Source organism: Andrographis paniculata, unplaced genomic scaffold, assembly GCF_009805555.1.
Source record: "Andrographis paniculata isolate CXL003 unplaced genomic scaffold, ASM980555v1 Contig54END, whole genome shotgun sequence".
NCBI lineage: Eukaryota > Viridiplantae > Streptophyta > Magnoliopsida > Lamiales > Acanthaceae > Andrographis > Andrographis paniculata.
Window position 1 is genome coordinate 5298491 of NW_026137589.1, and position 22856 is coordinate 5321346.

Below are 22856 nucleotides of genomic sequence, written 5' to 3' on the forward strand. Positions count from 1 at the left end.
TATCGAGGTCATGGATTCAAACTCCGACGTCTCCAAATTTACCTGTCACACATGGTTAGCCTAATGTGACTTGTCTTGTCGGGCCTAGTTTGCAGGCTACGAGGTTCGGACGAGGGTTTACCCAGTGCGTACTTTCGGGCAGCGGCTGCGAATTCCCGCGTTATAAAAATATATATATTTTCTCTGTCACAAAAAATTAGATTCGGCCGGAAATTTGTCCAAAGTACATCCAAAAGGTAGCAGTTGCGGATAAAAAATAAATAGATAAATAAATAATATTTTCTCGGTCATTAAAAAAAAAAAAGACTTATTTACTCTTGATATAAATTTTAAAGTAGTGTGCCTTTTGCCTTTTTAAATATTTTTTTTGCTAAAAAAAGTCAATTTTTTTTATGACATAAAAAAAGATAGTAAATTTATTTTTGGACAACAAAGATAATACTATACCTCTTTTTATTCAATAAAATTCTTGAGTTCCGATTCCATACAAATAATAATAAATTACACAAAATATTATTTATAAAAGTAAAAAAGTCAAAAAAAAATTTAAAAATTAAACAATTAAAATTAAATATTCGTTACAAAAAGTAAAAAAAAAAATCAAAGATTCAACTAAAAAATAATAATACTATATTTTATATTTTTAACGTAATTTCTTGTAACACACACTATAGTGTGTTTGGTTGGGGGATTTTTCCTAAAATATACTATTTATCCCATTTTTTATTTTTTATATTATATTAAAATATAATTTTACATTTAAAACAGATGTCTTATTCATATACAATTATTTCAATTCAAAATTTTTATTATTATTTAAATCCCAACTCAAAATTCAAACCCCTAAACAAAGGCACCGAATCAATCAATCTTACTTTGTATAAACATACATTTGGTTGATAGAGTATAGCATAGGTTGAATTTCAGCTAGCTAGCCCTATGAATTTAAGTAAAGAATAGGCAATCACGACAAGTTTTGTTTATACAATAATTTTGAAAAGTTTGGCTTTATTTAATTTTTTAAAAATATTATATTAAATATTAATTTTTTATTATTTATAATAATTTCTTGTCTGTTTCTCTGTCTATGTTAAAGCTGTAGAATTCGTTTTTAGCCCTACCTTTGTGGGAGCAACCATCATTCCTTTTAGTTTGGTCGATTGTCTCGTAAAACTTGTCATCTCGATAACAATCTAATTTTAAAAATTTAAAATTTTTCAAAAATCTATATCTAATCGAAAGGTTAGCATTGGGCAAGGCTGTAGGACCTTCCCTATGATCTTTGGGGAGGGGATAGTCAGGCTTCCTATATAGTACGCTCTCGCCACAAACCTCGTAAAATGTGATATATATACAAATATATATACACAGGGGCGGACCGTGGGGGCAAGGGTGGGCTGCAGCCCCTCTCCACCCTAATTTTTTTTAAATTTATTAAAATTTATGTATTTTTTATATAAATATATATAATATAGAGAAAATGGATAATTAAAATAAATACTAAAAAATTGTATATTTTGTCTGAATAAAAAAAATATATAAAAAAATATTTATAATACAGTGTATAACTATTATTATTGTTGTAGTTCGTTATTTGTATTTATTTTTTTCAAAATATAATAATCAGAATGATAATTTTTTCGGATAACAAATAAATATTTATAAATAAAATATATTATCTTATAAATTTTAAAATTAATCCCCCTCAGAATATAATCCTAGGTCCGCCACCGTATATTCACTGAATATTTATATACTGACTATTTATATATAACAATTGTATTAGAAGGGACATGAAGACTGAAAAGTAAATTAGGGTGGACGATCCCCTTCCGATTTTTTTATATTTGGTCCACTTTACCTGTACAAAAATGTTAGCTTTGTTTACTCATATTTTTTAGAAGTTTTAATGGTTATTCAGTATAACAATAATATTTTAAAAAATTACAATAAATATTTTTTTAAGTTAAAAAAATAAAAAACTTAATATGATGTCTGATAATAAAATATTTATTTTTTTTATTTTGGTCCGTAGCTGGACGGAGGGAGTACTATAATTTATATTATATATTCTTATTTATATCTATTTCACTATTCGGATCCCAACCAAATCTAATTTCAAACCCCATCAAACATAGGTTTGTTTAGCACCTACTAGGAACTTTCCATGGGCTAAATATTAGTACAAGAAATCCAGGAAAAAAAAACAATAATAATAAAAAATTCACTTCCACGTCAGATACGGTGCGTGGAAGATACAATTAAGACAAGTAAGTATAAAATAAGTATATAAAAAAGAGGTCAACTTGTATGGTCAGCAGTAAGTCTACCACCTGAAATTTGCAGCAAAAACCCTAATTTGAAATACTTTATTTGAACACAAAACACATCTTCCGTAATCTATATACAAATATTAAAATCATGCCCAAATCTCAAATCCAGCAATTCAAATTTTAAAATAAATAAATAAATGGCACCAATTAATGTACCATCTCTATTAATAAAAATCATATCCCAACTACAATAAGCAGAACCTCTGAAAGCAATAACTAATATAAAAACAGAAACAGATGCAGACAAATGAATAGTTTAATGATGTCTGAAATTCAAAAAAATAAACCCTAAAGAAGAAGTATCCATGCTTCTTCTACCTCTGCTTCTCTTCTCAAACCTATTTGTTATTCCATTTGTGCTTCTGTTAATTTTGTTATTTAATAATTTAACATTGAGATCTTCACCATCAGAAGCTTCCAGTCTCTTTCACCTCTCAGGTTCGATTTTACCCTTTAAATTTTGGCACCCAATCTCTCTCTAACTCTATCTCTCTCTGCAATAACTGAAGCTGGCTCCAGTACCACCCACCTACTGCTTTCTGCGTCTGCTCACTGTTTGCTTCACAGATGTTGAGTTCTAAGCTTTTGAATAAATGCTGCTTGGATTAATTCGCCTCCTCATTCACTCTGAATTAATTTGTGGCTGCCTTTTGTGCCTGAAAATTGTTTTATTTGCTCTGAAAGAGGATTCGTTGCTTCCATTTTTTGCTGTTTCTGTGATCATGGACTCGAGATTGATTAGGGGTAGGGTTTTCCCCAAAAAGCCCTTGCTGTTGAAGGACTTTTTGTTGGATAATGATTTTGGGTCGTGTTCTTCCAATGGCTTCAAATCGTTCCCCCGGAGGCAATGCTGCTCGTCTCTCCCCTTCCTGCACGAATTCGATTCGAAGGCGAAGAAGACCAGGAAATTAGGTCGATCCAGTTTCAGCCATTGCGCCATCTCCGCGGCGTTCAGAAGCGTTTTCGCCGCCGCCGTGAAGCGTCTTCCTTTTCCTGGCGGTTCCGAGTCGCCGGAGAAGAAGAAAATTATAACATACTCGTTTCTGCCAAGGAGGATGAGGAGCGGTTTCTGGAGGAGGAAGCCGGCGCCGCCGCCGCCGCGGATCGAGCGGTGGAAATCGTTCGATCAGCTGTTGATGATGGAGGATTGCGGCGCGTCTAATGGATCGTGCCGGTGGCCGGCGGCGGTCAGCCGGTTCGCTGCGGCGGCGGCGGCGGCGGCGGCGGAGGAGTATATGAGTGGGAATGCTGATTTAGACGACGGATGTGCTGCCGGGGAGGTAAACGACGTCGTTGAGGATGATAAGACGGCGGAGAGTGGCGGCAGTGAAGAAGTTGCTACAAACGACGTCGTTTTGTTGGATTCAACCACCGCTAGTGATGCTTGCAGTGTTGCCACCAACTCCCCAACCAACCCAAAGGTCAGATTATTATTAATTATTTAATTAGTTTTGGATTGAATTAATTAACAGGATGCAATCTTAAAAATCCCAACGTGATTTGTTAGTACATTTTCAAATTTGAATCTAATACTAATAATTTGAAAATTTTCAATTTGTGTTAATTGATAGAATAATCTGTTTACAATGACCGACTCGGAAGAGAATAAAGAAATATAGTTCAAATTTTTGAAAAAAAAAAATAGATGAAAAAAGGGGGGTAATTTAAAAGTATATATTATTATTATTATTATCATTAGCGATTTTGGGTATTAGGGAAGTGTAATTTGACAGCGGTGAAGTTGGAGAGAACACGTGCGGATTATGCAAGGGGCATCTACGGCGCAGATACCGCCACGTGTTGTGTGTTGGCGGAATCTACGGCGGGGAAACTCGTTGACCTCTGTTCTTTTAGTTTTTACTTAATTCTCTTAAGACATAAGCCACTTCTTCTTCTTTGTTTTTTTAGAGCAAAGAAAACAAAAGGGAGCCGACCAGACAAGACCAACTCTTTTGTTTTGTACTACGTACTTTACAGATGATTCAGAACTGCTGCTACATGTTAACAATTATTAGTACTAATTATTACTGTTAGGCATAGATGTTAGGGAGGGTATGAGAATGAAATGATCGTATGCTGCATTGCATTGCATGGCCTAGCTAGGGTAGAGTAGGGTAGGGTAGTAACCATAAATAAATAAATAACTAAGTGGGACTGCCCTGCCCTGCCCTGGGGCTTCAAATCATTAATGGGCAACGGTGGATTGGATTGGATTAGATTAGGGCAGAATGTGATTGGCTAGTCTGGAGCTGCAGGGGGTCCCCGACCGGGCAGGCTAGGCTAGGCTAACTCATGAAATTATTTTTTTTTGTTATTAGTATGGATGACGATGACGATGATGATGGGCTATCATATTTATGTAGATAGCTTTATATAGAGAGAGGGACAGTACAGGGTGAGGCATGGTGCAGGATACCCTAATGCATAGGTAGGACTAGCTAGGAGGAGTAGCCAATGATTTATTGATCATAATTGGTGAGGGAGGGGTGGGTGCATAGATCCCTCTTTTGTACGACAACCTTGGAGAGAGTGAGAGTGAGAGTGAGGCCAGGGTCCATTGTTTGAAGGGATATCGATTTTTGGACCACATGAGCTACTGACATAACATATATAGCGGAACATGCCCATTGATATCTTTCTTTCTTGGCAACTCAATTATGGCGTTGGATGGATGGATAGATTGATTGATTGATTTCTTTCCCATTTCTACAGTCATTCAATTCAATTGATCATCATACTACTACTACTACTACTATTATTTGTACTTAACTTACTCCTCAAAATCAATACTTGTCCTTTTCTTGCCGTGTCGATTTTACCCAAATAAATTCATGTCAGCAACGCTTGAAATTACTTAAGCGTTTTTTTTTTATATATAATTTTTTTTAAAAAAATTAATTTAAATTTAATATTAAAATAACATATCATAAAATATTTTATAAAAAATAAAAATATTTTTTTTTTCAAAAAACATGAAACCCATAGAGTAAAAATCTAAAATTTTAGTAAAAAAAACAGATCTTACTGCAACCTCAATATAATTATAAATATTACTAGTGTACTAATTAATGAATGTAATATAATGTTTAATTAATGTAATGGACAACGCATTAACTCTACAGATGAAGCAGCAATGGCCAAGCGAAGAGAAGGAGCAATTCAGCCCGATGTCTGTCCTCGATTATTCTCCCTTCAACGACGACGACGAGGAGCTACTTTCGTCTCCTTTCCAGCAACGCCTTGCTCGGATGGAAGGTATCCAATAATCCTTTATATGTTATACATTTATATATATCTCAATATATTTATAATACAATATATATATTATACTATGTATAAATATATGATAATTATATATATATATGACATATGTTGATTCGATCAAATCAACAACATGCTAACTTGGCCTGATCATCTCCAGCCTTATTAGTTAGTTTGTTTGATTTGATTTGATATCGATATGTCGGTAAGACATAATATACGTACATTGTACATTGTGCTGATTAATTATATTATAGGCACTAGAAAGAAGCTCATGAAGAAGATCCACATGTTTGAGAGCCTTGCCAAGCTGGAACCGGTTAACCTAGCCACACGATTCATCGCCAAACATGATTCGGACAGCGAGTCCTCCTCAGTGATCACCGAGAAATCAATATCTGATCTTGACAATCAATGTGAAGACACTGACGATAAAGTGGAGACCATTGATGATGATGATGATGAATGGTTAGAAATAAAGGCAACAGAATTGCTTTGCCAAATTAATAAGGCCATAGCGTCATCTTATTACAACAATGTCAAATTGAATCCCCAAAAAATGTTGCTTGATTTCTTTAAAGAAAGACTACTTTCCAATCAAGACAAAGGGATAATAGAAGAAGCATTCGATTGGATGATGCAAGGGCGACGCCGCGGAGGAGAAGCAACAATAGAGTCGGATTCGGAGAAGAACATGCAAAGCTATGTAAAGGACATGGAAAGAGGAGGACAATGGAGAACGTTGGATCAAGAAATTAAGGAGGTGGCTTTTGTGTTGGAGACTGAGGTTTTTGATGTCCTTTTGGATGAGGTTTTAATCGACATTTTGGCATGATTAAGTTTGTAAGATTTGAGGTTGTTTTTGGTCATTTTAAGATGACCTTAGGGAGAGAGGGGGAGAAAATTATGTCATTTTAAGGTGTCTAATTAGTACAGGTTATATTGTATTTCTGTCTGGATTAATAAGTGCAGAACCAATTTTGTAGGATCATATCATATTCTGAAACCTGGGATTGGATTGGATAAGTTGTACAAATTATGATAATGGCACAATAATATGAAAAGCCCATTAGTGTTGTTTTCCTAAAGTCCTTTTGGGCCTCACCCAAATTCAGGCATCGTGGTGCACGTGATATATATATATATATATATATAAACGTCATCGTTTTTGTTTGCATAATAAAAAGCTTTATATAATACTAAAATTTATATAGACTTGATAAATAATATTCATAGCCTTCTAACTTTACATATATTAAGATAATATCTAAATGTGAGATTATATAAATAAAAGGCTATTATTTATGTTGTAAATAGAATTTTATTATTGACTTACCTCTATAAAAAAAGAGGACAAAGGCAAAAATAGCATTGACCAATAATAATTATCCCACCCTTCTCTGACTGCTGGGCTGAGTTTTTATGATAATTCAAGAAAAGTTGTTTAAAAGTTCCTGGACCATAGGTCCAGACAAAATCTAACCTTTGATTAGACTGGGCCCACACATAATCTAGGGTAGAGGATTGCTCTCCGAAGATCCCAAAAAACACCCGAAATTCCAGGCAGAAAGACTCGCCTTTTAGAATAAAGGGAAAAGCTTTGGAGGTCATTACGGTAACTTGAAGGAGGGGAAGGATTCGTTTTCGTTGTCGCCTTTGGCTGGCAAGGTTCTTCCAAGTTGTGTTCTGAAGGACTCGAAGGGCCCGTCTCGAACCTCGAGCCCCTTATTGCCATCGGTGTTGAGGCTTATTTACAATTTTGTCTTCTTGTATTTATAGCACATATCCCTCTAAACCCCACCATCGATTCTGTCCTGCAAACGCCTCTGCTGCTCAGCAAATATAGCGTAAGTGCTGCTGCTGCTCCATTGGAGCGCCAAGAATCTCTCTTTTCTCTCCGAAGAAGGATTGAAATTCTACGAGAAGGGAGAGAAGGGGAGAAGAGTCTTGGCGTTGAATTTGAGGAGGTAAGTTTTTTTTTTTTCCTTAAAAAAAAGAAAAAAACAGAAAAGAAAAGCCTTTTGGCTTCAAAGATCGAAGTTCTTGTTTCTGCACTTTGTTTTTGTGATTTCTCTTTTTGGGGGATTGGGGTTATGGGGTGAAAACTTTTGGTGGTTGATTATCAATGCTGGCGATATGAATGATGCATGATCATGTAATGATGGTTTGATTGCAGCTTTTAATGATTTGTTTGGTGAAGAATTTTCAAGACTGGTTTTTGGAGTTTTTCTAAAGGTAATGCAGTTGCCTTTTGGGATCAATTAGTTTCTTTAGATTGAATGAGGGTAATTTTTTATATGATGTGCTATGGATTCTGCATGCAGTTGGATATTTATTTGATTTTCAATGTCGGATCATTGCTTTCTGGTTATCAAAATTTTGTTAGTTGTATTGGTGTGGAGTCCAATTGATGTTCGATTTGGTTGAATACTGTGATTTTCGCGTTCACATTGGTGTTTGAGATTTGGCAGAACTAGGCTTATTGTTTGATCCTTCACAAAGGTTTTTATTGTTTATATTCTTTTCAGATTTGTATAAAGTACGAAAAAAGTGGTAAAACAAATATTATTGCTTTATTAAACCTGAAAGTAAATTCAAATTATTCCTCCCTTGCGAAGATTTTCTTGATCTAGACATATGTAATGCAGATTCTTAGAAGCATTAATGCCTTGTTGTAGTTTTGATGAGAAACTAGAGTTGTTTTCTAAACAAGCTTTTGATTTTCAGTTTGTCAAGAAAAGAAAATCTCGAAAGCAGGGCAAGCAGATGTAAAAGTTACTTCCTTGTTAATAACCACAGCCTTTGGATTTTCTACTCCTTTGTCCTTTTTGTGAAGTTACTTATCTTTGGCTTTTGTTTCAACTTTAAACTTTCTCTACAAATTTTTGTTAAAGCAAAATGTATCAGTGTGCGTGTTGCAACTGTGTTCAAATTTTAAGGTGATCTTAAAAATGATGGAAAGGTGCAATTTGATTATAATTTCCTAGAAATAAGAAACATGCCGCAAGCTTCTTTGGCCTGTGGATGAATTACAATATCTAACCATGTTAACAATTGCTTAAGTTGATAATTGAATTCTTGAGGATTGTCAATGTCATGTTCTAGATATCTCAATCATTAGATCAAAGTCTCTTTATGTAAAGACAGTTGGCTCTCTGATTCCCTTTACTGATTTAATCAGATTCATGTGTTTTGTAAGTCTTGTACCCTTGGTGATTTGATGGGAGTATGTGGCAGTGCCATGTTTCAATGCAAAATTGAACTTATGGAACCTTGATATGGTCATGCCTTTTACTTCTGTGTGTGTTTTCACATGCCTGTGTAAGTGAGGTTTTTTACACTGAATCAAACTGAACATTAAAATTTGGTCTTCATGTCAATGTTTTTCTAGGCAAATTCCATAATATTGAATGGGTATTTTCTCCATTAAACCTCAGCAATCCTCAATGAAGGAATCCCCCAGGAAAGTGGAAGAATCCCCAATGGAGAATTCCCCAGGGAAAGTGCAAGTATCTCTGATGGATGATGATTTTTCACCTGTGAAATTGCAACAATCTTTAACAGATCCTGATTCATATGTGGTTAAGGATGTTACACCTGCTCGCCTGACGGGTATTCATTTCAGCATTTTATCTGATGAAGAGGCTGTAAGTGTTCATAATTTGGTTCAAGTTAGCTTGCACTTGTGCAAATAAGGAGCTGGTAGAAATTTACTCCATGATTCCATTCTCTACATATGCAGGAAAGGGTATCAGTAGCTGTTGTCGGATCAGTTAATGAAGTGTCAGGCCCTGCATTGGGATTTCCTTCTTTAACTGCTGCACAATGCTTGACATGTGGTGGCTACAATTCGAGGGACTGTGAAGGTAAGTTGGAGAGAAACCCTTTTAATGTGTCATTATAAATTCTCTATATTTCAATTCTGATTTATTATTTCCATTTTGCAGGGCATTTTGGTTTGATTAACTTACCATATACAATCCTCCATCCTTATTACATGTCTGAAGTTTCTCAGATTCTTAATAAAATCTGCCCTGGATGTAAATCTGCCCGTCATATTGAGGTAAACTTAGGTACTATTTAATGATGTGAAGAAACATGGCAATTTTGTGGAAAGGCATTATAAAAATTTCTATTTGCTTTTTTACATTGCTGTGCATATACATACTAAACGTGGCTTGCTGCCTATATGTCTAATCTGATTTCTATATAATACAACACTTTTCGTTCTAAAAGGAAAATCATTGTTCATTTTACTTCTAAATTTTCTAGAACTATTGAGTGTCTGTACATTTTCTTTTCTTTCTTGCTCTGTTAATTATTGAATTGTCTTTAATTTATTTATTTATATGCTTTTCTGGACCAGAAAGGTACTGCTGCATCCGATGAACCGCCAAGAAAATGCAGATATTGTAGTGTGAGTACTTTCTAGCTGCTACTATATATAATTATGTATGACCATTACCAATTCTCCCCAAATAACAGGGAGGTTCCAAACTAGGCTATCCAAAGATGAAATTCAAAGTATCTACAAATGATGTGTTTGCAAAGACTGCAATTATTGTCGAAGCCAATGTAGCTGCTGCAGATAATAGCTCTGAGGAAAGCCTGGCTTCAGATTATTGGGAGATAATCCCTAAAGATCCTGCATCAGAACGTGATGATCTGCCACCTACCCTGCGTGTTCTGTCACCTGCTCAGGTAAAAAAAAAAAAAAAAAAAAGGAATCGTAACCTCTAACTGTGAGAATTTATGCTAATGTTTCCTGCTTATATTTTGTTTGATTGCAATACTTGTGAGCTATTTCTTTATCAATTTGTTTTTAATTGTATTACTATCCACACCCATCCCCCATGCCTGGATACACTTATACCTTCATAGACTGATTATTGACCTATATTTTGCTTCATTCTTTATGATACATATTAGCTACTTTTATTGTATTGAACATAGTGGGCAGCTACATGTTAATATTCATATGTGCCTGTTTTAACATGTAATAGATAATAGATATCTTATGATGCTTACAATATGGCCTTTATTGCTCGAGAAGTGTGGATACTTCTTATAATCCCATGTTGGCATAACGGGATCCCAGCTCTTACGTCATTTGAATGTTATGTGTTTCCTGCATTGCCAATGTTCTCTTTTGTATTTTTTCATTTATCCCACCAGAAATTATGCATAAGTGTGTGTCTCTTTCTTGTTCAGGTCTATTGTATGTTGAAGGATGTTGACTCCGAGACTCTAGACTCACTTCTTAATCGAAAAAACAAAATATTTCTTAACTCTGTACTTGTCACCCCAAATTGCCTTCGAGTGAGAGAATTTGGGCAGCGCCTAGCTATTGTAAGAGTTTTTTTATTACTGATTGTGTTTTTTTTCCACAGATGTGAGTTCATGATTTGTGGAGGATTTGTATTAATTACTGATCAACCATCATATGCTGTTTTCATCTGATGAATGACAAAGGATGAAACTACAAGGATGTACAGAAAGCTTATTGATTTTAGAGGCACGGCAAATCAATTGAGTGCTTGTGTCATTGAGAGATACAGAGTTTCCAAGGCAAGATCAATCAAGCTTCAAAATTCTTTTTCTTATACGTCCTATATTTTTTGGATATGTTATGAACCTATTTACGAGTTTTATAAACTTCCCTTGCTGCAGATTCGCCCAGAGAAGGTCTCTAGCATGCAAAAAGAATACGAGAAGCAGTCAACCAATGAGTCTGCTTCAAGTGGATCAGGGCTGAGAAATATAAAGGACTTACTACTTGGAAAGCGGACAGACAACACTTTCCGCATGGTGGTGGTTGGTGACCCTAGAATCAAAGTGGATGAAATTGGTGTGCCCTTACGAGTTGCGGAGGAAATTCTGATTTTGGATCACATAAATGATTGGAATTGGGAAAAGCTAGAGCCTTCCTGTGATTCACTGCTTAATCGGAAGGGATGTTTCGCTGTTCGTAGGAATGGTGAAAGGGTTGTTATATGGTCTAAGGACATGCTGAGGACAGGTGACGAAATTCTGAGGCCTCTTACGGATGGAGATGCCGTGCTGATTAATAGGCCACCATCTATTCATCAGCATTCTCTGATTGCTCTGCGTGTCAAAGTTCTTCCGGTGAAATATGTTGTCTCAATTAACCCTCTCACATGCTTTCCATTCCGAGGGGACTTTGACGGAGACTGCCTTCATGGTTATGTTCCACAGTCCATAAAAGCTCAAGTCGAGTTGAGCGAGCTTGTGGCTTTAGACAAACAGTTAATAAATGGACAGAATGGTCGAAACCTTATGGTACTAACTCAGGATACTTTGACTGCCGCCTACCTTTTTGTTGAGGATGGTGTTTTCCTGAGTAAGGCTGAGATGCAACAGTTGCAAATGTACACATCTTACAAGCCGATGTTGCCTGCTATTGTCCAGCCGAGTTCAGAGACTCCGATTTGGACTGGAAAGCAATTGTTTAGCCTGCTTTTGCCCCAGGATTTTGAATATAATTGTCCGTCCAGTGGCGTACGCATTAGTGGAGGAGAGCTTGCTTTGTCATCTCGTTCTTTTTCATGGCTTCATGACAGTTCTGAAAACCTCTTTCAATGTCTTATTAGACATTGTGGCGAGAAAGCACTTGACTTCCTCAATGCTGGACAAGATCTTCTTTGCGAGTGGTTGATGGGAATGGGGCTGAGTGTTTCATTGTCAGATCTTTATCTCTCTCCCGATCAAGACTCTCGGAAAAATCTTCTAGAAGATGTTTCTTATGCCTTACAAAAGGCTGAAGAGTTTTCTGATGCAAGTTTATTAATGGTGGATGGTAACCAAGATTTTCTCACAGGACAGTTTGAAGACAATGAAGAGATGGAAGAGGTTTGGAAGGAGACGATGTCAATTGCGCGACAGACTAAGGCTGAACTCTTTCAAGCTTCGGTTTCTGCTTCCAAGTTGATTCTAAGGGACATGCAAAGCCTTGTTTACAGATGCTCTAGCAAAAAAAACTCTCTTATCGCCATGCTGAATGCTGGGAGCAAAGGGAATTTGCAGAAATTAGTTCAGCATAGTATGTGCTTGGGATTGCAGCATTCGTTATCTCCGTTATCCTTTTCTGTTCCCCGAAATCTTTCCTGTTCTTCATGGAATCATCAAAAGAGTGATTCTGGTGTCCCAAGATTGGCTGGTTCCCACAGAATCCCCAACTCATACATTCCATGCAATATAATTGCTAACTCCTTCTTGTCGGGCTTAAATCCTCTCGAGTGTTTTGTACTGTCGTTGACTAGCCGTGACGGTTCTTTTAGTGGCAATGCGGATGTTGCTGGGATGATAACTCGGAAGCTGATGTTTTTCATGAGAGATGTAATTGTCGGGTATGATGGAATTGTCAAAAGTAATTATGGGAATCAAGTTGTTCAGTTCAATTATAGCACTGAGGATATGGCCACACCCTACCATGATTCTCGAATTGCTGGACATCCAGTCGGCGCTATAGCTGCTTGCGCCATCTCAGAAGCTGCATACAGTGCGTTAGATCAGCCTGTCAGCGTGCTCGAATCATCGCCTTTATTATCTCTCAAGGTGCTCTTTCATTTTTATTTTTATGTTTTTTTTTTTGTGTTTATATGTGCGATTGTGCTATCAAATGTTCTTAACCATTTGTGATCGCGGTCATATTTTGTAGGGTGTTTTGGAATGTGGATCCAAGAAAGGTTCTGCAAACAAAAGTGCATCATTATTTTTGTCCAAAAGTCTTGGAAGATGGATATGTGGTTTCGAGTACGGAGCTTTAGAAGTCAAGAATCATCTCGAATGTCTGGTTTTCTCCGACATAGTTTCGGAAATAAGGATATGGTATGCTAAGGCCTGTTTTCTTTTCATCGATTACCATTTCCTTATAAACTTCTGTTAGTAAGATCAATTCTGAACTGCGTGACATGTGTATTTCCGAAAACCTTTTTCAGTTATTCGGCATCGAAAAACAATTGCAACTGCCCATGGGTTTGTCACTTTCATATAAACAAGGTAAATATTTTACAGGCAGCGGATGCTTTTCTCAATGCCTGCACATCAATTTACAATTGTTTTTTATCTTGCAGGAAGTTGCCAGGAAGAGACAGTTGACGGTGACGTCTATTATCAACTCTCTTTATAACAACAGTAAATTTCCGGATGAAAGATTGATAGCGGCGAATCTTCCCCTGCGGATTACAAGAAAGTAAGACATTGTGTCTATTAGGATTGCCAGTAGGATTAGTGAAACTTTGTAATGTTTAAATTAAGATGGAATCGATAAATTAAAATACTCTGTTTCTTGCATCATCTGATCCTTACTTCTTGACTGGGCAGGAAATGTTCTGAAGCTGACATTCGCAAGAAATCCGATACCACAATTTGCATCACAGCTGAACTAACTGAGAGCTCGATATCTGAAGAATTCTCCGACTTGGATTGTCTTCAAGATATGATGATACCAATTCTTCTTCAAACTACCATAAAAGGTTCACAACAATTTCAAATTTGCATAACGACTTTGTTCCTTGTAATCTCTTGATTTGTCTAAATATTTGCTATTTAGGGTTTCCGGAGTTCAAGAAGGTTGATATCTTATGGAAAGATGACCCAAATAAGCCAAAGATTCGTCACCAAACCTCAGGGGAACTTTATCTGAGAGTCGTCAAGTCAGCAAAGTGTGATGGAGATAAATTTTGGAGCAGCCTTGTTGATAGTTGTCTCAGAATAAGAAATTTAATCGACTGGGAGCGTAGTCGTCCCGATAACATTCGCAGCTGTAGTGAAGAATTTGGAATCGACGCCGGGTGGCAATTTTTCGTAAATGTAAGTAGCTTCTTTGTGCAGGATATTTCACGATTGTTCTGTTGAAAATAACAACTTTGCATCTTCAAATGCAGAGTTTGCATTCCACCGTCAGCGAAACCGGCAAGTCGATCCTTCCGGAACATTTGATCGTCACTGCCAATTGCCTCTCAATGACCGGAGAATTTGCATCCTTGACTCCCAAAGGGCTGGCGAATCAAAGAAACCAAACAAATACTTTCTCCCCATTAAGTCTGGCCTGCTTATCGGTTAGTATTCATTCGATTTAGTTAAAATTTAAACTATTTGTAGTACTTGCTGATTTCGAAAGGCATACAGAATCCAAGCGATGTCATAGCTAAAGCTGCTAAGATGGATCAAATGGATGCTCTGCAAGGAAGTTTGGAGGCTTTGTCATGGGGCCAAACTCCCTTACTCGGAACCGGCCATTCCTTCGATATCGTCTATGGTGGAACGGTACATTACTTCCCTATTCTTCAAAAACGCGTTATTACATGACACTGACTGAATCTAACTTGGTTAGTTTTTTTTCCTTGTCGTCAGGGCCACGAACTGTCTAAGTCATCAGATATCTACAGTTTGTTACGTTCCCATGTTGAATCTCCTGACACTAATGTTGCCGCCAAGAAGGCGACGATGCCCTTCATCTCAAACAATGGTCCGTCTCAGAATATCTCGCTGGTTGGGATACGGAAGATCTCGGACAAGCTAAAGCGAATGCTGAAAAAGTATGTGAAGCCTTTTGCTTTCTTCCATGGCTGTTTATTGCATATACTTTTCTTGTCTTCATATTTATGTTTTGTCAAAAACGAATAATGTAAATAGGTTTCCGAAGAACCATTTCTTGAAAGGAGATGACAAGACGACGGCAGAAATGGCTCTGCGATTCCACCCCAATTCGAAGGAGAAAATCGGGACTGGCATTAAGGATATAAAGGTACAAAGAAGCTTTCTTTATTATGTCGTGTATCTCTGTATGTATGTATTCTCATCATCGATGGAGTGACATATTTCTTTCTGTCTATTACACACAGATTGGGAGTCATCCTAAACACAAAGAGAAGTGCTTTTTTGTGGTGAGAAGTGATGGAACCCAAGAGGACTTCTCTTACAACAAATGCATTAATCATGCGCTCCAAACGATCGACAAAGACAAGGAGAAGGGGAGGAAAGAAAAGGATGTCCCTGTCCCTGTCCCTGAAGTCGGACATGGTTAGTTTGCGCTTCTCTCGACTCAACTCAATAAGGTGTCGCGCTGTGCTGCGCCGCCAAAATGTTTCTTTGTTTTGGGACGGATCAAAATTTTTATTTAAACAGCTAATCTGAACAACGATGTGTGTAATGTAATGGTAATGTAATGTAAGTTGGATAGCCCAAGCTTCTTTTTGCTGCTTCCACTAAAGTTTCTTTGCCGGACGGCGGCTGGGGAAATTTAGTGGAAGTAGCAACGGGAAAGCTTTCATCTTCAAGGGCGAGGTGGGCTATCCATTTTTCATCTTTCATATTTAATACTAACTGTTAGTGTTTGTTTGTTTGATTTTAACCTATATCTCACCATTGCTGCATGCTTGCTGTGGTATTATGTTTTCTTCCCCATTCTGTCTTTGATATATATATATATATATATATATATATGTATTAGTAATGTTTTATTTTCTGTTTTTTAAAAGTGAAACAAACAAATTATCTTTAAAAGTGGAATGATTTCATGATCCAAAAACAATGCGGGTGGGAATTTATTATCGACTTAAGATATTGCACTCTTTATTTCAATTAAGACAAATTTTAGGATATCAAGCCTCGGACGAAAATATTCTAAAATGGTGTACCAAACCAAACAATTAAGTCGAATTTATGGGATTTTGTAATAGAGACGAGAAAATTACTAATATTAATAATAATAACCTGAAGTTGAATATACTGAGATTCTTTAATTGTCTATTTCATTTTTGGCTAAAAATTCTTTGCCTCTATATTATTATTATTATTATTATTATTATTATTATTATTATTATTATAGTTGCTTTTAATTGCTACCACAATTCCTTTTTTTTTTTTTTTTTTATTGCATAATTGTAATATACTACATTGGAGCAATAATTGAAACTCACGTGAGAAATTATGCTATAATTGTCCCAAAACAGTATAAAGCAATGTCACATTAATCATTACTACCACATGGGAAACGTCTTTTTCCAAATAATATAAATTATTATTGTTATTATTAAGTTTTAAATAAATGTACTTAAACATAATACCAAAACATAAAATAGTTAATATTTCATGAAAGTGAATTGTGAGTTCTCCTATCTTATGATTAGTTTTTAACTTTATTAATTGAGAGTAGGTAATATTTATAGTGATATTTATCAATAATTTTGGACAAACTCCACAACGTGTGTAATGATGCTTAAATTAATTAGTCAACCAAACTACTTATAAAGAGTTATAAAAATTGGACAAAATATTATAAATCATAAAATGACATGATTGGATCTAAAGGGATTTGGTCTACACGATTGGATCGCATTGTCTGAAACTCCTTTTAATAAAAATATTTGACAATAGGATAGCTATGAAAGCACGTCAACCACTTCTGTGTCTTTTATTTTTATTTTGTCTATTATTTCAAATTGGTGACGAGATATGGCATATGTATTTTTAAATGTGACAGCCACTGTAGCATACGAAAGAATGGACCTTCATACTGTTCATTTTGTTTGTCCTTACATTGATATTAAAATATAAATAAATATATTAATTGATGATTTGCACTCCATAATGCCAAAACGACAAGTTCAAAATATAGGAATTATTGTTTATATGATGATGATGATTTGGAGAAATGAGGAAATCCTGGGATCTCAACACCGGGTGATCAACGCCGTTGGCTGGCCCGTGAACGAACGGTGTAGATTCACACGGCGCTAAGCTTCAGGTTCAGCGAAGAGCTTACATATATATATTATACACATATTATATACATATTATAAATGGTTGTAATCTACCCAATGGTTTTGTTCATTCATTCCCGAATTTCTCTGTCTAATTCACTTTCCATAATTGTTCGTTTCATTCCTCCCTCACTCCGTCTGCAATCGCAATCAGATCTTTTCAATGCACTCTTTCTCATTCTCCAACCTTGCGATGCATATTCCTTGATCGATCATATTAAACCCAAATCTTTATATAAGCGGCGAGCAATGTAGTACCAATCGTAGGGTTCAGAAGAAAAACCCCTCTTTTCGTTGCACTGCAGATCACACACTCAGAGTCGGATTTTTTACTAAGATCCGAATTCTGGGAACATACATTTGCGTTCTTTCGTATTATCTTTCTGTTCGGATTCGTTTGCTGATGTTAATCTAAATCTTGCTGCTTCGAATCGTGGATGTTAGGATTTCCTCCGGTAAACGCTTCATTTCTTTTCCACCATTGGTTCTTCGAATATGAAATTATGAACCGGGCCTAATGTATCAATGAATTTTGAAAGCAAGCACGTGTGTTGCATTCAATGAAGCTTCAGTATTATATTCATTCATTGAGGTTCTTTTTTCTTTCTTTAAATTTTACCAAGGATTGTTTTCTTTGTGATGATTAAATAAATTAATGTGTGGTCGAATGAAATCGACTTTTTTGCTCGCACCCCCTCCAAGAATAATGTTTTTAGATTATCGTGGGTCATGCGATGGGAGTTGTGCTTTTCAGATGTTAATGGTGAATAAGAGCGTGCCTTCTTGTTTGATAGAGACAATGGATTAGTGCTGCTATCCAGTCAATTTTTATCCAATGGAATTGTGGTTCGTAACACTTCTTCTTGACAAGTCCACAGAACGAGTCTATGAAGATGAGCTTGATTATTCAGTTTCCCACTCATCTCATTTTTCAATTTATATTCATTTTTAGAATTTTCGTTTAGACTTTTTTGACAGGGACCTATTTTCTTGAAATAAGAATTGATTTAAATATTCTTCTTTATTGCAAATGAGTTTGGTTTGTTGCTGTTGTTTCTTATGCTGACAGATTCTTTATATTAACTCAGAATTGATTGTGGAGAATGTCTTTTGAGGGGTCATTTCTGTGAGATATGCTTCTAAAGATTTTGTGAATAAAGGATTGAGATCATTTTCAGAATTCCTCATTGCTACCTTTGGTCGCCTTGTCTGTGAAGTGAATTCTTATATGAACTTCTGTGCTTGAAAGGATTTAATTTTGTTAAAGTGATATAATTTGCATATTAGTTCTCATCTGTTCTTTGTGCTGTCGTTCTGCAGATAGATAAAGATGGTGGAATTTGGGAAAAAATTGAAGGAGAGGCAAATTCAAGAATGGCAAAGGTCGGTATCATTAGATGTTTTATTCAATTCAATATTCCATTTTCCTGATGATACAAGATCTTCTAACATCACGGGATATTTTTAGTGCAATAGAATGTTATCGTAGCGAAAGATGAGGTTGCTTCTTGTAATTTGAGTATTCGTAGACATGACAGAAAGCTAGAAATATAACGTATCAAACACTGTTTGGCAATAACCACCATATTGCATGTGTTGTCTGTGGATTTTGTTCCATTTATAATTTGGAGATGGATTGATGGTATGTAGGTACTACATCAACTACAAATTAATGAAGAAGAGAGTAAAGCACTATTCGAATCAAATTCATGTTGGAGGATTGGAACTCAGACAAGTTCTCAAGGATTTCTCGAGAATGCTAGATAACCAGGTAAATTACAAATTGAACAATGTTGGATGATGCACATAGTGTCTGTCCTTTAACGGCACAGCCTTACTATGTTAAATGTCCTATATTAATGTTGTCACGTTGCATTTTATTAAGGTTGTTTTCTTGACAATGAAGCTTACAAATGATTACATTGCTTGCAATGCAGATAGAAAAAGTTGTACTCTTTATTTTGGAACAGCAGGGCCTGCTCGCCAGCAGGATTTCTCAATTGAACGAGCAACAAAATTCTCTCCAGGATCAGCCAGACATATCCAAGATATCGGACCTGCGAGAAGCTTACAGGGCAATTGGGCAGGATCTGATAAAGCTCTTATTTTTTGTTGAAGTGAATGCCATTGGTCTGAGGAAGATCCTCAAAAAGTTCGATAAGCGACTTAGGTACAAGTTTACCGACCACTATGTCAAAACACGCTCAAGCCATCCTTATTCGCAGCTTCAGCAAGTATTCAAGCATGTGGTAATGATATATGGAAAGTACTATTAATGCTCTTTCAACTCTTTTGTCCTTGTCTCTATTTCTTATTGGCTCGACTGTAGATAATTCTTTGTGACTGTTACTAACCTGTGACACAGGGTTTGGGAGCGGTCATTGGAGCCATATCTCGCAATCTTGCTGATCTTGAGGTTCGCCAAGGAAGCTACTTGTCCATTTATGATGAACCAGCACTTCCTTTCCAGGTACTTCGGTATTCATACCACCTCGACTTTGGTCAAGTTTTTTGCATTGTTCATTATGCTGAGGTAATTGTAGTAATTTTTTTTTTCCAATTCCTGAAGGATCCAGTTGTTGATACGCTGAACGCAGCTGTTGACCGACTAACTCATTCGACAAATTTCCTCGACTTTTTGGGCAGCCATGCTCTTATCATGCACGATGAATTACCTCCCACTGCTGCCGCAATTGATGAAAGCATAGATGGCGAGAGATACCATTTCATTTCTCTTATTCTTAACCTGGCAAACACTTTCCTTTACATGGTCAACACATACATTATCGTTCCCACAGCAGATGACTATTCGATGAGTCTTGGGGCAGCAGCAACAGTTTGTGGGATTGTGATCGGGGCCATGGCAGTAGCGCAGATATTCTCTTCCATCTACTTCAGTGCTTGGTCCAACAAGTCCTACTTCCAACCCTTGGTGTTTAGTAGCATCGTACTTGTCGTTGGAAATGCAATGTACGCCATGGCATATGATCTTGATTCCATAGCAATACTTTTAATCGGTCGGTTGTTTTGTGGGTAAGTGCCTCTCTCACTCTCTCTCTCTCTCTTGATATTCTTACGTAACGCCTATTGATACGACACTTTCTCTGGTTTTTCTGAACTTATAGCTTTGGTTCAGCCAGAGCAGTTAACCGGCGTTACATCAGTGACTGTGTGCCACACAAGATCCGGCTGCAGGCTTCGGCAGCATTTGTTAGTGCTAGTGCTTTGGGAATGGCCTGCGGCCCTGCACTTGCCGGCTTGCTTCAAACCAATTTCAAACTCTTCAATATGACACTCAATCAAGACACGTTGCCAGGTTGGGTTATGGCTGCAGCATGGTTGATCTATTTGGTATGGTTGTGGATATCTTTCCGGGAGCCAGCAGGCATCTCCAGCCTCAACCACGGGCCGCAGAATGAAAATACAGAGCAGTATGATAAGCTCGAAAAAGGCCTTGTACAACCTTTGCTTAAAGCTAATGAAAGCGAACAAGATGATGATGCTGATCAAGAATGTGACGGTGGCGAAGAAGCTCCAGTGTTGTCCCGTCAGCCAGCTAAGTCCCTTCAATCTGCCTACAGCTTGCTGACACCTTCTGTTAAGGTAATATGGTCGATTTGCTAAACAACAATGGTATGATTTTGAAATTTCGAATTTGAAGATATATTGAGGATGTGTTGCAGGTTCAATTATTGATTTACTTCATGCTTAAATATGCGATAGAGATTCTACTCTCGGAATCAAGTGTTGTCACGACTTACTATTTCGGCTGGACAACGGGCACAGTGTCTATATTCCTTGCCTGCCTCGGCCTTACAGTTCTTCCTGTGAACTTTGTTGTGGGAGGTTACATCAGTAATATGTTCGAGGACAGGTAACTAACTCAAGTTATAGAATCATGAGCGAATTTATCATGGTCACGGTCATGATCGAATCCATCTGCAGGCAAATACTATTGGGGTCGGAGATCATGGTCCTGTTAGGCATAATCTTCGGCTTCCATTTCATAATCCCATACTCTGTGCCGCAGTATGTCTGCTCAGGCCTCATCCTGTTCGTCGCTGCTGAAGTATTGGAAGGTAAATACATAATCTCGACATCATCAGCCCACAAGTCATCGATTTGTGGTAGTAACTGTTTTTGATGTGTGGTACAGGGGTGAACCTGTCGCTGCTGTCACGGGTAATGTCATCGAGGCTGTCTCAAGGGACATTCAACGGGGGACTTTTGTCGACAGAGGCAGGGACACTTGCCCGGGTGGTGGCAGATGCAACGATCACCCTGGCGGGGTATTTAGGGCAGGGTATGCTCCTGAATGCAACACTGGTGCCTTCCTTGGTGATATGCTTAGCATCCATTGTTGCTACTTGCTGCACCTACAATTCTCTCTACTGATTCCACGAGATGATGATGATGGAGGAAGATTGGATGATATATTATACATGTTGTGTGGTTGGTTTCCTCTCTCTCTCTCTCTCTCTCTCTCTTGATAATTCATTGTTTTAATCATTTATACCTGTAATAACGAATGCATTACCTCTCAGTTATTATTATAGTGGGGGCAAATATTGTACTAGGAATATCAATAACTAAAAATAAGGATATCCTTAGCCTTTCTTCTCTTTATCAGACTGGAACCACCCTACCTATAGGCAGTAATTTATATATAGCTGAGATTGCAATCATAAGCTAAGCAGTTGTAGGGCTATTCTCTTTTTGGCAGATTATAATTTGATTCATATCTCTTTCTTTATATTGGTATTATGCCAATTCGCCATTGTAATCTGCCATGCCAAAGGAGAATTGCCCTTGCACTCATCCTGATTGCCTTCAAGTTAAACCACCAACATTTGTCTCACTTCAAATTACTGCCGTTGGTAATGGAGTTATTTTGCCACGGCAATAATCAAGCATGTTTCCATAGGCAATCTACGCTGGGAAGTAATTGGATTAATCATAGTCATGGAAATCTTGGAGCATTATGTACTGACAATATAGTTTATCACAGCCATAGCCATGGCTATTTTTAATGGTTTCATTTGTATAAACATAGATTAGGTTCGTGTGAAAAGTTTGCACCCCACCTACCTAATTCTATATGTGGGCATTTTAATTAATTGAAAACTTGTCAACGTTTTTTCCTACACTAGATTTGTCCAATTTTGATGCCATAGGGCCTGTCAATTAATTTTCTTGAGCCTGAATCATTCTCTCACCAATCAATCACTACTACAGGATGAGAAGTGGGAAGTGAGAACCTGACTGGCCTAGCAGCTCCATTTGCCACTTTCTACTTGTTTCTTTCCTCCTAAAGATGCTCTGTGCAGCACTATGCTGCTTTACATTGACTGTTTTTGGAGTCAATTTCGTTAACAATAAAGTGGCTTTGCCATTGGAATAATAACAAGGAAGACAAAACAATGTGATTAATGGATGACTTAGTCATCCTTGAGTATTACATAATACATATACATAC

The 22856-nt window shown here is 36.9% G+C and overlaps 3 protein-coding genes across 12 annotated transcripts; all 3 read left to right on the forward strand.

Moving 5' to 3' along the window:
- Nucleotides 1-2624: 2624 nt before the first annotated feature.
- On the forward strand, nucleotides 2625-6672 carry LOC127255401 (uncharacterized). Its single transcript, XM_051280913.1, has 3 exons — nucleotides 2625-3754; nucleotides 5456-5588; nucleotides 5852-6672. The coding sequence occupies exons 1-3, from the start codon at nucleotides 2927-2929 to the stop codon at nucleotides 6427-6429; spliced, it is 1539 nt and encodes a 512-aa protein (XP_051136870.1). The 5' UTR covers nucleotides 2625-2926; the 3' UTR covers nucleotides 6430-6672.
- A 556-nt stretch (nucleotides 6673-7228) lies between these two features.
- LOC127255727 (DNA-directed RNA polymerase IV subunit 1) lies at nucleotides 7229-15969 on the forward strand. 5 transcript variants are annotated; one of them, XM_051281420.1, is made up of 20 exons: nucleotides 7229-7561; nucleotides 7771-7829; nucleotides 8986-9241; nucleotides 9337-9460; nucleotides 9542-9657; nucleotides 9961-10011; nucleotides 10080-10295; nucleotides 10806-10943; nucleotides 11067-11162; nucleotides 11265-13169; nucleotides 13273-13442; nucleotides 13553-13613; nucleotides 13688-13806; nucleotides 13938-14089; nucleotides 14167-14426; nucleotides 14501-14674; nucleotides 14745-14882; nucleotides 14970-15154; nucleotides 15252-15363; nucleotides 15461-15969. In XM_051281420.1, exons 3-20 carry the CDS (start codon nucleotides 9005-9007, stop codon nucleotides 15641-15643), a joined length of 4437 nt encoding a protein of 1478 aa, XP_051137377.1. In that variant the 5' UTR covers nucleotides 7229-7561; nucleotides 7771-7829; nucleotides 8986-9004; the 3' UTR covers nucleotides 15644-15969. The 5 variants fall into 5 exon arrangements, with proteins under 5 accessions (XP_051137377.1, XP_051137379.1, XP_051137378.1 ...); XM_051281422.1 differs by having other exon boundaries at nucleotides 9032-9241; XM_051281421.1 differs by lacking the exon at nucleotides 7771-7829.
- A 1460-nt stretch (nucleotides 15970-17429) lies between these two features.
- LOC127255920 (SPX domain-containing membrane protein At4g22990-like) lies at nucleotides 17430-22785 on the forward strand. 6 transcript variants are annotated; one of them, XR_007839739.1, is made up of 11 exons: nucleotides 17430-17835; nucleotides 18701-18763; nucleotides 19031-19151; nucleotides 19318-19629; nucleotides 19746-19850; nucleotides 19950-20413; nucleotides 20506-20983; nucleotides 21064-21254; nucleotides 21326-21459; nucleotides 21537-21832; nucleotides 22616-22785. XR_007839739.1 is itself a non-coding variant. In XM_051281695.1 (10 exons), the coding sequence occupies exons 2-10, from the start codon at nucleotides 18711-18713 to the stop codon at nucleotides 21773-21775; spliced, it is 2097 nt and encodes a 698-aa protein (XP_051137652.1). In that variant the 5' UTR covers nucleotides 17430-17835; nucleotides 18701-18710; the 3' UTR covers nucleotides 21776-22009. The 6 variants fall into 6 exon arrangements, 5 of the variants coding, with proteins under 5 accessions (XP_051137652.1, XP_051137656.1, XP_051137655.1 ...); XM_051281695.1 differs by lacking the exon at nucleotides 22616-22785 and having other exon boundaries at nucleotides 21537-22009; XM_051281699.1 differs by lacking the exons at nucleotides 17430-17835; nucleotides 22616-22785 and adding an exon at nucleotides 17954-17972 and having other exon boundaries at nucleotides 21537-22009.
- The last annotated feature ends 71 nt before the right edge of the window (nucleotides 22786-22856 follow it).

Bases quoted from the DNA above. Each gene is read 5' to 3' on its own strand.
- LOC127255401 (XM_051280913.1), top strand. From the start codon at position 2,927: ATGCTGCTTGGATTAATTCGCCTCCTCATTCACTCTGAATTAATTTGT. The intron at 3,755-5,455 runs GTCAGATTATTA...TTAACTCTACAG, and splicing joins ACTCCCCAACCAACCCAAAG to ATGAAGCAGCAATGGCCAAG. The intron at 5,589-5,851 runs GTATCCAATAAT...ATTATATTATAG, and splicing joins ACGCCTTGCTCGGATGGAAG to GCACTAGAAAGAAGCTCATG.
- LOC127255727 (XM_051281420.1), top strand. From the start codon at position 9,005: ATGGGTATTTTCTCCATTAAACCTCAGCAATCCTCAATGAAGGAATCC. The intron at 9,658-9,960 runs GTAAACTTAGGT...TTTCTGGACCAG, and splicing joins AATCTGCCCGTCATATTGAG to AAAGGTACTGCTGCATCCGA. The intron at 14,090-14,166 runs GTTCACAACAAT...TTTGCTATTTAG, and splicing joins TCTTCAAACTACCATAAAAG to GGTTTCCGGAGTTCAAGAAG.
- LOC127255920 (XM_051281695.1), top strand. From the start codon at position 18,711: ATGGTGGAATTTGGGAAAAAATTGAAGGAGAGGCAAATTCAAGAATGG. The intron at 20,414-20,505 runs GTAAGTGCCTCT...CTGAACTTATAG, and splicing joins ATCGGTCGGTTGTTTTGTGG to CTTTGGTTCAGCCAGAGCAG. The intron at 21,255-21,325 runs GTAACTAACTCA...ATCCATCTGCAG, and splicing joins AGTAATATGTTCGAGGACAG to GCAAATACTATTGGGGTCGG.